A 14,235-nucleotide genomic window follows, 5' to 3' on the forward strand; every position below is an offset into this window, starting at 1 on the left:
CATTAATTCCATGCTTGCAAATTCCAAGTAGAAAGCATCTCAAAATGCAAAGCCCATCCACGTCTGTTTTGTATTCAAACTAAACTTGACGAAAACTGGCTGATGATGCTCACAGATTTGGACTCTAGCATGGAGCTAAATGGAAGGCTTTGTCCCTGCCCACAGTGTGAAGGCCTGTTCAATGATGTTGTGAATGAAGTCCTTCTGATTGATGGATAGTTATGCTGTGCCAAGGTATAACTTAGCCAGGCAGTGTGTGCTCATGTGGTGCCTGCTCTTTGAGGCATCTGGAAACATTGTGAGAAATTTTTTTTTGCAGTCAGTGATGCTTGGGAGTGCCAATGACTGGGTCTCTGCTAAAAGCTGCCCCAGAATGAGGTGCAAGGGTCTTTGCGGAAGGACAGGTTTTGGATAATGGATTTGCATGGACTAAATTGCATGTTCTGCCAATTATTTTTTTGAAACAATAACAAAATAGAGATTACCAGAGCCTGTCAATGGGTTTCAGGACTTTACAGCAAAGCATTGAGTTGTCAACAAATTGCCAAAGGTAGCTGAAACATAACTTGTACACACCAGAAAATGCATGTACAATAGAAAATGTATGGGCAACATGTATGGCTGTACTGAGGGACACTAGCTGGCAAAGGAAGGATGAAGAACAGCACTTTATTAATGGAAGTGCTCTTTCATTAATTCAGGAGTGGAGGAAGTCGTGAAGCCAAGCATGGAGGGGACTCTTGATGCTGTCGGTAAATAGCTTAAAATGGGCCAGATGCCAGATAGAGAAAGGACAAAAGTATCCAAAAAGACTGCTTGAAATTCATTACATCAGACATGCAGATAACTGTCCAATTGAGTTAATAAAAACACCTGTCCAGAGCAGAAGCCAAATTTGTGATCAGAGTGTGGGAAAGGAAGAATGTTTCAATTAACTTTGCAATTAGAACTTTCAAAACCTTGCTGTGGAAAGAAAGGCTCACAGATGTGTATTTGAGTGTGACAGAGGAGCCGTTAATGGAAGGAAAAGGGAGTAAGGATGAGGAATCATGGAAAGAGGGGGTGGAACATGAATATCATGAAGATGTCTCCTTGAGGCCTTTCTATGACCTTTCCACATTATGCAGTGGTGCAATGGTAGACAAAACATTACCAGTCTTGAACAATGTTGTTTATACTTTAAGGCTTATGCAAGGGTATTAAATTTACAAAAACCGTTACTGGTGTCGAAGATTTTAATCCACATGTACAGGCAGACACACACCAACAGACACACTGACATGGTTTCTACTCAGTAAGGATGTTACAAAGGAGAAATGTATTATAATTGGATAATCATCAAGGTGATTAATTATTGGAGACTATTTAGTTAATAAATCCTGCTCTGAGTATGTTGTGCCCCAGCCGTGCTGTTGGTGAGATGGCAGGGTGGGGTGAAGGGCAGCCAACTCCTCACTTGGAGTGTTTGCAGGAGATGTCTGGAGCACAGCGGCCTCTGTCCTCGACTGATAAATGCAAACACCTTTGTACCCACATCTCACAAATGTTACATCTTAAATGCTAAACGGAATAGTGTACCATTTTAAATGGTTGTGAATTAGAATTCAAATGTTGGCAAATTAGTTAATTGTATTGTGATTAATAAAATGGTCTTAAAACTGAATAGATGCATGTCCATACAAAGGTGAAGATGCCCCCTGGGCGACAGGATTTCTGTAATTCCTCTCGCCTGACAATGACACCACCTTTGGACTACTGCGGCATAATTCAAAACATTACATCTGCTGTGGCCATGATGATGAGGTAATCGGTCGCTTTCGAGACTATAAAATCGAAATCACTGAGAGCGACTGGGAGAGAGGGGTCCTGGCCGAAAATATGTTACTGTTCTGTATTTGGATGTTCCTTTGATGTACTTTTTGATAGGTACTTCAAGTACCTTTGTATTTTGGTATGTTCTTTGTGTATAAAAGTCGAACTCCCTCTCCTGAGCATTAAAAATATTCTTCAATGTAATCCCACGAAGAGGACAATCGATTATTTCATTACAATTGTGTTGGTCTAATAATAATTATCTAAATTAATCCTCCTCACTGGCATTGGTAAAAAGTAGAAATAAAAGTACATTTGGCCTCGGATTGGTTCACCAATAAGCAATACAAAAAACAGAGCAGTGTTATAGCAAACCTGAGCCAAGTGACCTTGCAGAGAAGCCTGAAGCATACTCATCTGCTCAAGATTCAGAGGGGACATTGGAAACAAGGAAAGAGAGGGGGTTGAACTGCCAGTGGCTGCAGGTGGAGGTGACTCTGAAAGCGTTTCAATGCTGCTCTGAAGCTGCAGTGTCACCAAAGATGAAGTGAAGTGGCATCGAAGTAGCTCTGTCATCACCTGCAGCATAGCGGCTGCACAAGAGTGCAATGACATACAAACAATTCAGAGAGGTTTATAAGCAACACCATTGCACATGTGCTACAGCACAAGCCCTGCTAATTGGTCAGATAGAGTAACTGGGTGTGGATTGGTATGGGGAATATTTACATTCCTTTAGGTCAGTGGTTCCCAAACTGCGGGGCATGACCCCCAAAGGGGTCATGAGCCTTTTTCTGGTGGTCATGGAGGGTCCAAGATTTTGAGGAAATTTTTTATGATATTTAGGGATTTTTGTTAGTTTTTTTATATTTAGGTTTTGTCGTACGATGCACACCGATGCCATCAAGGCTTTCCTCGACAAGCTAGCTCTTTGGGAGAGGAAAGTCGAGAGGGGAAATGTAGCTTCCTTCCAACGTCTGACTGAGGTCGTCGGTGAAGAACCACTTGCAGAGGAGCTGCAACAAGAGATCAAGGAACACTTGTCAAGCCTCCAAGAAGAGTTCAGACACTATTTTCATGAGATTGATGCAAATGAGAATGTACAGCTGAAACTTGCCCACAATCCTTTCCGATGCACTGTGGACGATCTTCCTGATGGCATACAAGAGGAATTCTTGGAGCTCATCAACAACACCGCAGCCAAAGAGGAGTTCCAGGAACAACAACAGTTCAGCAGCTCTAATTGCTGGGCCAAAATGCTTTCGCTTTCCCCAAGACCAGCGAATTCGCCCTGAAGGTTCTCATTCCTTTCTCATCGACTTACCTCTGTGAAAGTGGTTTCTCGACTCTCCTGGTAATCAAATCAAATGCCCGAAACAGGTTGGATGCTGAAGCAGACATGCGATGTGCCCTGAGCCACACAGACCCGCGTATTGATTTGCTTGTATAAAAAAAGCAAATACATCCTTCTCATTAAAATACATGATTAAATCAATCCTTGTTAATAAACATTAATAAAAATTTTTTTTGTTATTGCTCTCTCTGCTGTGATTAATCTTTAAAATGTATCTGCGCCATTGGAAATTAGTACATTTTCAGAAGGCTTATAAAGGTGGGGGTCATGGTAGGTTTGGTACTACTGAAAGGGGTCACGTACTGGAAAAGTTTGGGAACCCCTGCTTTAGGTGGTAGGCTCTCCACAGCTGCATGGGGCGATAACACCACCTGTCCCTTTGGAAACTTCAGCGAAACATTGTTTCTGTTGCAAGGTTGTTGTTTTTTAAATGGAAATCGCCCCAATCAAGGCATGAAGCCACTCTTGGTAAGGGGCTAAGGAAAGGTTCGATAAATATAAGGATAAAGCAAAACAAAATAAAACAAAGGAAAAAAAACAAGAAAACATCGAAGACACAGGAAGTAGCAGAAGTCAGATAAAATGTGATGAAACCTCAAAGATGTAGGAATTGACGTTCCTCTTAAAGCTGAGTAGATTGGATGGTAATGGGAAGCACGTTACAGGTAGTGAATTCCAGAGAGTGACAGCACGAGGGATAAAAGTATCTGCTTAGCCTTTCGTTCTGCACTTTCAATCAGCTGCAGCATATGGATGTGCAGAGATGGAAAAGCAAGTCTTGCGTCCAAGCACTCGTACAAGAGGGAGCGGATGAAGAGTTAAACCCATCTCCACACCAGGCACACCAACCAGTTGGGACTATGTGTTTCTGGAATCTATCAAGTAAAGATAAGTGACAGGCTGGTGCTCCAGCCCAAATGTGGCAACAACTCCATGAGGGGACGTATAGTTGTCTTATACAGGTACAAAACAGCCTCAGGAGTTAAATACCTCTGGTTTGATAAAGACAACCAACTCGTTTGGAAGTACTCTTAGCAATACCAGAAATGTATTTATCCCAACGGAGGTTAGAAGACATGTCCAGACCAAGAAGCTGAAGCTCAGATGATTCAGTTAATGTTGAAGACCCCATGTGCACAGAAGGGAAAGACCAGTCTCAAGAGCAAGACATGGACAACAATTTAGTTTTCTTTGCATTGAAGGTTACCAGCCAGTCATACCCCCATGTCAACACATTCTCCAAATCATTGTCCAGTGAAATTCCAACCTCATTGCGAGTAGCATTGAGTAAATCAGCAGATGTACAGTAAAGTGATGAGTCATCAGCATACATGGCTAGCTGAGCCAGAACATAATCAGGAAGATCATTGATATAAACAAGGAACAATGTGGGACCAAGGACAGAGCTCTGTGGGACACCAGAATTGATAGAGCAAGTAGGAGAAGATTGACCCTCAAGTACCACCCTCATCTTGCGATTTGCAAGGAAAGCCAAAATGATTGAATGCATCACTCGAGATACATCATACGACTGAAGCTTGTGGAGCAGACCCCTGTGCCAAACTTTATCAAAGGCTTTTTGAGATATCCAAAGCAACTAATTAAGCTTCACACATTTGAGCTCCAATGCCCTCTTGATATGATCCGTAATTAAGGATAGCAGATCACCAGTAGAGCGAAAATATCGAAAGCCATTCTGGCAGTCTGTGAGAGGTTAATTGTCCTCCAGATGGCTGATAAGTTGTTCATTGATGAAGCATTCAAATACCTTACTTATTTCAAGAAGCAGGCTGATGGGGCAGTCGTTACTTGGCTCAGAACACTAACCAGCACCCTTTAAACAGGGACAACAGAAGCCACTTTCCAGGATGAAGGAAACACTGAAGCAGAGAAGCACAGCTTGTATAGCTTGGCAAGAATCGACATCGACGATAGGTCAGGACAACACATCTTCAATACACTCTTTCTTGGGGCAAACTGCCAGATGGGGGGAGGGGGTGGGAGGGTGGGATGGAATTGTGAGTGTTTGGGGCTTATCTCTGCCTGCAGGTGTTGCTTCCCTGGTTCTGCAGTGGCTGCTAGAAGGTACCGTTGGAGTCGGTATTCCCACAGACTTGCCTCCAGAAAGCTGGAAGCTCGAACCCAGGTGTAACGTCCAGGGAGGCTGTCTCATCATGTGGCGCATGCTATTGGGTTCCCGTCTCTGCCAGTTTGAAACTGGAGCCGCACTGAGCGCGGGATTCCGGGAGGACTTTTCAAGGCAACTAGTTTGCACTGTTGGTGACATATGGAACCCTCCTGTTTGTTTGCAAAGTTCCCTGAAGCTGCTCACCCCTTCTTTATTTTATTGTGGGCCAATCACTTGTGGTACCACCATCCTGATTATATATTTCCCATATTTAGATTTTTGGGCTCAACACTTCCCCTGTGGTGTTATTAAACAACAACAAAAAACCGATGAGTGAAAGAAAAAGAAAAACTTGGATTCAACTGCAGATTAAAAATTCCCTAATCTTTCTTATCCCTAAAATTAAATGAACACTTTTCACTTTTAAAAACACATTGATGCCAAATCGACCCCCTTTTGAATATTACCCGAGTACTTAAATGGTGTCTAATAGACTTCAACCCCAATTCTAGTGCAGTTACGTTGACTTGAGAATGTTGCACAAACACGACGCCTTGTCCTTATTCCTTGATTGTGGTGATAAGGACCTTCCATAAAGCCAGCGCAACCTTGTACTGGCATAAAGAAACTATGGCCTGTCTCATGAAGACATGTTATTTGACAGAGGAGGCCATTTTATCATCACATGTCTGTGCCTTATCCAAACCTCATTTACGGTACCTGTCAATTTCATAATCTTGAATGTACTAAATCCATTCTTTCAAATAACGTAATCTAATGGAATTATTTTAATATTCCACTTAATCTCCAGGAAAATAATATATCCAGGGCACCAGAACACAACAGCCTGCAGCATAGCCAGCTTTACGGCAACTTCTGAAGCACCAATATTTGGAGATGCAGCGCCTCCTGCGTGCACTCATGCAATCGACTTATAGTGGAGCCAAGCATGCATGATCCAGTCGGGGACCAAACCCAGACAACAGCTCAACTTGGTGTTGTTCAATTTGGGTTTGATTGCCAACGGCACCAAATGAGCTTTATTGATGCCCCAGACGATCAGGACAGCCTCTTTAACATGTTTATTAATTTGTTCCTACAGCCTACTTAAAATTTAAATGGTACTGCAGTTTTGCCAACAACAAACGAATGCAAGTTGTCACTTTCTGGCATCAACGAACTAATTAATTAGCTGGAACATGAATAGACAAATTATGTACTTTAATGCCTGAAGAAAAAAACATCACGTTTAAGATGAATGGAAACACACGCTCCCTTTGGGAGCGACCAGGGGAGGGAGGTAATATACATAGCGCAGTTACGCATATTAATTACATATGAATGAAATGATGATACATAACGATAATAATAATGGAACATCATGATAATGAGCCATAATGATAATGATAATGGCGGTTCGTATGCAGCCTTTGGCTGCTTGGCTGCATCATTCTCAGGGGGCGTGGCTATGCTGCTGATGGAATGCCCCCTGTTACCAGTCAGCTGGTACTCATTTTGCCGACCTTGGAGGGATGACAGACAGCCTGAGTCAACCCACCTAGAGTTACAGTCACGTGAAAAAGTAAGTACACCCCATGTAAAGCTTTGACTTTTTCAACATATTTCAACATGCAGCTATTTGATCTTAATTTCAACAATATTGACAGATAAAGGTGATATAATATAACAAATATCATGAAACATTTACATTTTGTATTCCATTGTATAATTTAAATAAACATAAATGCAAATTTCGCATGTGGAAAAAGTAAGTACACCCTTGGCTCTAATAGGTGGTATTGCCCCTTTGGCAGCAACAACCTCAACTAGGCGTTTCTTATAACTGTCTACCAGTCTCTGACATCGACTGGGAGAAATTTTTGCCCACTCCTCCATGCAGAATTCTTTCAGCTGTGCGATGTTTGAGGGGTTTCTTGCATGCACAGCTCGTTTCAAATCCCCCCACAACAAATGGTAGTTTGAAACCAACAACAAACCAACAACCAATAACAACAACAACCAACCATTTGAAACCAACAAATGGTTTCAAATCCCCAACAATCCCTAAATGTCCGCTGCTCTTCCTCTGCTCCAATCGGCTCATCTGATCATGTGCTTGTTAAAGTGGACATCTCTCTGACCATTCTCAGGGAGCCTCCTCAGCATCGACGAGTCTGGCATTTCACTCAGGCCAACTGGCTCGGTCTTCAAGCAGCCATCAATCATCTGGACTGGTCTCCCATCTCTACCACCTCTGACATCAACTCATCCTGGGAGTTCTTCCAAAGTAAATTGCTCTCTCTCATGCACAGATTTATCCCATCTTGTCTTCAGTTGTCATACCCCCCCTCCCGTCCATGGTACACGGAATCTTGTGGTGAGGCTGTTGCCCAGAAACAACTTGCCTTCATCTCCTGGAAAGCAAATCCAACGGAAGGAAATCTCATTTCCTTTCGCAAAGCCCGAAACAAGTGTGTGTCCATGTCCACCCTCAGGAGAGCCAGGAAACAATATCTCTCCGTTCTCAAGACCAAACTCTCTTATCTGTCTCCCTCTTCCAAATCCTGGTGGTGTCTGGTCAAATCTGTTTCTGGTGTTTGTTCCCCCTCCATCCCCTCCCTTACCTCAAACGGCAACACAGCTGACTCCGCACGTGAAAAAGCTGAATTCGTCAACTCTGTGTTTGCCTCTAAATCTTGTGTCACAAACCCATCCCTCTCTGTACCCACCGTACCCAGTCGTACCCAGCTGCCCCTGGACTCTGTGTCCTTTCCTCTTGACAAGGTGGAAAAGTTTCTGTCAACCCTCGACTCTGATTCTGCAACTGAACCTGACGGCATCAGCCCACGGGTCCTAAAATCCTGTTCTTCCGCTCTTTCACTCCCTCTCTCTGTTCTCTTCACCCTCTCTTTTGCTCAAGGTCAACTGCCATCTGCTTGGAAATCAGCCTACATCACCGCTTTGCACAAAAAAGGTGCAAAAACAGATCCTAGTAACTACAGACCAATCAGCCTTCTTCCAATTATCAGCAAAGTCATGGAATCCATCATTGCTTCGGATATGAAATCTTTCCTCTTCTCCAATGGCTTGATCTCTGATCATCAATTTGGTTTCAGACCAGGTCACTGCTGGCATCTGGACATCTGGACATGCTGCTTCTGGACATGCTGCTTCTGCTGTCTCAACAATGGATGGAGGTCCTCAATGCCAAACAGGAAATTAGAGCTGTCTCCCTCGATATATCACGTGCCTTCGATACGGTCTGGCACCCCGCTCTGCTCACCAAACTCTCCTCCTTTGGTATCCATGGAAATCTCCACGCATGGCTGGCGGACTTCCTCTCTAGTCGTAGTCAATGTGTGGCCCTGAATGGGTTTCTCTCATCTCCTCTTCCTGTTTAGGCTGGAGTTCCCCAAGGCAGTGTTCTGGGCCCTGTGCTTTTTCTGGTCTTCATCAATGATCTCTCCGACTCTCTTGAAAATCCTCTCTATCTCTTTGCTGATGACTCCACTCTCTGCCGCTCCATTCCTCATCCCTCAGATCGGCAGTCTGCAGCCTCCTCACTCTCTGCAGACCTGGACAAAATCACTGACTGGGCAAACAAGTGGAACATGTCTTTCAATCCTGAAAAATCTCACTCTCTTACGATGTCTCTCCGAAAAGACCAACTGGACAACCCTCCCATCCACTTTCTGAATAATCCTCTCCAAGAAGTTCTGTCACTCAAGCTTTTGGGTCTCACTATCTGCCATGATCTTTCCTGGGAAAACCACATTTCAAATCTGGCCTCCAAAGCCAGTCGCCGACTGGGCATCCTCCGTCGTGCGAAGTCCTTCCTTGGCACACCTGAGCTCCTCACCACATCCGCAGCTCAATGGAATACTGCTCTCCCCTCTGGGCTGGTGCTCCTGCCTCACACCTAGCTCGTCTTCACGCTGTTGAAACCAAAGCGTTCAGAATAATTGGAATCTCCCATGATGAAGCTACCTCCGAGGGCCTTTCACTTCCTCACCACAGGCAGGTTGGTGGTCTTTCTGTCTTCTACCGACTCCTCTCCGGCCTTGCTCCTCCAGTTCTCTCTGGGCTCTGTCCCCCAAATATTCCTAAAGGTCGCACAAGATCTGCCTGCAACCCTCTTATGGTTAAAACTGCCAAAATCAAGACTCTCTGCTCACCTTCACTCCTTCATTCCTCTTTTCTCCCACCTCTGGAACAAACTCCCCCACTCCCTTCAATCCCACTCCTCCCTCCAGGTCTTTAAAACAGCTGTTCACCACCATCTCTTATCGTCCCCCATCCAAAACCTTGATCTGTTCTACCCCCGCTAAATTCACCCCAAATCCTCTTTTGTGAAATACCAACTTCTTTCCTGGAAGTCCTTGGTGTCCTTGTGTTTATACTTCACCCACCCCCCCCCCCCCCCCACCCCCTCTTCCCTCGCCTCCTCCCCCCAAGTCCTCTCCCTCCCACACATTCCCGATGTCCCTCACAAATGTTGTGTTTATGTGCTTCCCCTTCTCTCCCCATCTTGTCTACCGCTCCCCTTTTTATACACTTTGTTTGTTTGTCTGTTTGATTTGTTTGTGTGATAAATGTTAGCTCTTTCACGAGCCTCGATTATGTATACAAAAAAAAAACAAAAAAAAAAAACATCTCGATGGGATTTAGATCCGGGCTTCGACTTGGCCATTCCAGAACCTTCCATTTCTTTCTTTTCAGCCATTCCTTGGTGGATTTACTGATATGTTTAGGGTCATTGTCATGTTTCAAGGTCCACCTTTGGTTGAGCTTCAACTTTCTGACAGATGGCCTCACATTATCCTCAAGCACCCTCTGGTACAATGAAGAATTCATAGTGGATTCTATGATGGTGAGCTGCCCAGGCCCTGATGCAGCAAAGCTGCCCCAAACCATAATATTTCCACCACCATGCTTTACAGTTGGTATCAGGTTCTTGTGGTCAAATGCTGTCTTTGGTTTTCGCCAAACATGTCTTCTGGTACTGTGGCCAAATAGCTTTACATTTGACTCATCTGTCCAGAGCACATTGTTCCAGAAGTGCTGGTCTTTGCCGAGGTGTTCATTTGTAAACTTTAGTCTTGCCCTGATGTTCTTTCTGGACAGCAAAGATTTGCTCCTGGCACACCTCTCAATCTCCCATGTCGATCAAATTTGTGCAGCCTCTTTTTAATGGTAAACTCATGCACTTTGACATCAACAGTGGCAAGAGCTACCTGTAGGTCCCGTGGTGGCATTCTGGGTTTCTTTAGAGACTTCTTTCAGCATCTTGCGGTCTGCTCTCGGGCTGAACTTGCTGGGTCGGCCTGGCCTGAACAAGTTGGCAGTTGTTTGGAATCTTCTCCACTTGTAGATTATCTTCCGGACAGTCGAATGATTGATTTCAAATTGTTTGGAGATCTTTTTAAATCCCTTCCCAGACTCGTCGGCATCTATAACCTTCTTTCTGAAGGCCTCAGAGAGCTCTTTTGATCTAGGCATGGTGACGCTGCACATTTCAACAGCAAAGAGCAAACCAAACTAAATGTCTGAGGTTTAAATAAGACAGGTTCCTCCAAGATCCTCTCTAACGATGTTCTAATCATTTGCACCTGAGCTGGTGCACCTGATTCTAATTTTAGGTATTTGAAGTAGTGATAAATGTAGGGGTGTACTTACTTTTTCCACACGTGAAATTTGCATTTATGTTTATTTAAATTATATAATGGACAACAAAATGTAAATGTTTCATGATATTTGTTATATTATATCACCTTTATCTATCAATATTGTTGAAATGTAGATCAAATAGCTGTATGTTGAAATATGTTGAAAAAGTCAAAACTTTACATGGGGTGTACTTACTTTTTCACGTGACTGTATTTCAATGGAATGACAAGGGCTTAAACTCAAGGCCATAAGATCTCAAGCCAGCCACCTTATCCCTTAAGCCAAGACCAGGCTTATAATGACAATAATGGTTCATAATGATAGTGATAATAATAATGCTAATGATGCATAATGATAATAATGATGATGATAATTGTCCACAATGATAATGGAACAATGATAATAATGATAACGATAATGCAATGGTCCAAAATGATAATAGTAATGACAATTTTGAAAATGATAAGGATAATAATGATAACGATGATACTAACAATGATAATGATAATGGCAGTTTAGGTCATACATAATGTCCAGTTTTTCCAATTTACAAGTGTTACCAAGCTTTCCAGTTCAAATACACAAGAACAACACATCAGTTATCATTTTGCACCAAATAAATCTTTTTGAATGATATAAAGGTTATAAATGTAGATGTCAATCACTTTGCATATAAACGAAAATCTTCAAAGAATCCCGACTCACCTTGTAGCACCAAATCTTTGTCTTTATCTGGCTTGACTATCAGCAAGATGGTATTCAAGTTGAGTTTCAGGCTATGAGGCACCTGTGTCCACATGCAGAACAAGAAGAAAAAGACATAAAATGTCATAGCCCCCGCCGTGGTTTTAGTAATTCTGCTGTACGGAGTTAAAGGCTGTCAGTCGGCCATATTTGGTTGGATTACAAAACAAAATATTCTACATATGTATACTCATGTATTGTCTTTGTGCCAAGTTTGAAGACAATCGGTCCATGCATGTCCGAGAAATGGATGGGGACATGTTTAAGTAACAAAATGGCCGCCAGGCGGCCATCTTGGATCTGATCTCGAAAAAAATGACGTGCATATGTAACGCATCAATCATTATCTGTGTGCCAAATGTCAACAACATCGGTAAATGCATGTCCGAGAAAAGGCTGAGGACGTGTTCAACATCGGGTTTTTTACAACCAAAATGGCCACCAGTCTACCATTAGGCCATCTTTGAACAAATCGCAAAATATAGTGAGGCACACGTGTAAGCCATCATGTACTCTGCTTCTGCTAAGTTTGAACAAAATCGGACAATGCATGTAAAAGAAAACTGCAAATATGTACCTCAACAGAACAAAGAGCTTCACAGAGGAGGAGGTTTGCAAAGAGTGTGCATGTGACACAGCACAAAGAAAGCTTTTCCTGAGTCCATTTGTCCTGCATCGGGCCCGGGGTAATGATCCTCTGCATCAGCTCCATCATTCCACGATTAGAGAGCACAGTGGAAATCACTGCAGTCAAATGTTTCACCAATGAACATGTTCTTAAATCCAGCTTAAGTTATGCAAACTTTTGTTATCTATATTATAATAGCCGTAGATGATTCTGTCTGTCTGTCTGTCTGTCTATCTGTTGGGTGTCTGTCCGGGGTGTGGCTTACTCGGTTTGCAGAGTAGCTCCACCCATAGCTCCACCCATTCTGGGAGTGGCTATAAACAAATATCCACCATTTTATTAACTCGCATAGCTTTGAGTCCTGTTTTGTAGGCCCGTGGTGTTTTGCTCTCCCCCAGTTTTATTTCAAATCAAATTCGATAAATCATTTCATTTTTCACAGTCGCTAACATAGTTTTAGACTCGGTTGAAAAAAAACGGGAAGAAAATCCGATGAAAGTTGCCGTTTATAGAACGAAATGAATTCTCAAAGGCCTGTAACTTCAAGGCCATTGAGTCTCTCTCACGCCTTTATCTCCAATCTAACTCACCATATGATTTCATTTTTATCGATGGTTTTACTTTTAGACTCGGTGTCAGCAATAATTGAGAACAATCCACACACGCGGGAAAATGCAGAGATATATTTTTTAAAATCGCGTAATGGTGTATCATACACCGCCCAACATGACACCGCCGGCAATGTGTCGATATATATTAAAAATTCGCTTTTGCTTTTCCGTTATGATATATTACTATTTCGTTTGATGATAGTCGTCACAAAAACGTCAACAATGATGCCGACATATATTTCTTCGTTTTTATTTCATTCAACATATTAGCCGGAAGTAAAATATGTTTCAGGAAATTACCGAGAGATATTTCTTCGTTTTTTTTATTAGTTATGTGCGCATACACTTTAAATAGGTTTATTTGAAATCTTTAATTTTCCACAAACATTCCACACACGCGGGAAAATGCAGAGATATATTTTTTAAAATCGCGTCATGGTGTATCATACACCGCCCAACACGACACCGACGGCAATGTGTCGATATCTATTTTAAATTCGATATATCATTTCATTTTTCACAGTCGCTAACATAGTTTTAGACTCGGTTGAAAAAAAACGAGAAGAAAATCCGATGAAAGTTGCCGTTTATAGAACGAAATGAATTCTCAAATGCCTGTAACTTCAAGGCCATTGAGTCTCTCTCACGCCTTTATCTCCAATCTAACTCACCATATGATTTCATTTTTATCGATGGTTTTAGAGTCGGTGTCAGCAATAATTGAGAACATTCCACACACGCGGGAAAATGCAGATATATTTTTTAAAATCGCGTCATGGTGTATCATACACCGCCTAACATGACACCGACGGCAACGTGTCGATACATATTAAAAATTCGATATATCATTTCATTTTTCACAGTCGCTAACATAGTTTTCGACTCGGTTGAAAAAAAACGGGAAGGAAATCCAATGAAAGTTGCCGTTTATAGAACGAAATGAATTCTCAAACGCCTGTAACTTCAACTTCAAGGCCATTGAGTCTCTCTCACGCCTTTATCTCCAATCTAACTCACCATATGATTTCATTTTTATCGATGGTTTTGGACTCGGTGTCAGCAATAATTGAGAACATTCCACACACGCGGGAAAATGCAGAGATATATTTTTTTAAATCGCGTCATGGTGTATCATACACCGCCCAACATGACACCGACGGCAACGTGTCGATATATATTAAAAATTCGCTTTTGCTTTTCCGTTAAGATATATTACTTTTTCGTTTGATGACAGTCGTCACAAAAACGTCAACAATGATGCCGACATATATTTCTTCGTTTTTATTTAATT

At 42.4% G+C, this 14,235-nt stretch overlaps 1 protein-coding gene across 5 annotated transcripts in view; it reads right to left on the bottom strand.

Annotated features, from left to right (window-relative positions):
- MEI1 (meiotic double-stranded break formation protein 1) overlaps positions 1-14,235 on the bottom strand; it is a 151,805-nt gene that overhangs the window by 10,200 nt on the left and 127,370 nt on the right. For all 5 annotated transcript variants that reach the window (XR_013624660.1, XM_068127124.2, XM_078785284.1 and 2 more), the window contains exons 25-27: positions 12,283-12,449; positions 11,667-11,748; positions 2,188-2,405 (exon numbers count right to left, since the gene is read on the bottom strand). Coding sequence is in view for 4 of the 5 variants with exons in the window: in XM_068127124.2 (XP_067983225.2) it covers positions 2,188-2,405; positions 11,667-11,748; positions 12,283-12,449 (467 nt within the window). In the remaining variant the exon portion in view is untranslated. The remainder of the gene's footprint in view (positions 1-2,187; positions 2,406-11,666; positions 11,749-12,282; positions 12,450-14,235) is intronic.

The sequence above is a fragment of the Myxine glutinosa genome, chromosome 10, assembly GCF_964187855.1.
Source record: "Myxine glutinosa chromosome 10, kmMyxGlut1.1, whole genome shotgun sequence".
Taxonomy (NCBI): Eukaryota; Metazoa; Chordata; class Myxini; order Myxiniformes; family Myxinidae; genus Myxine; species Myxine glutinosa.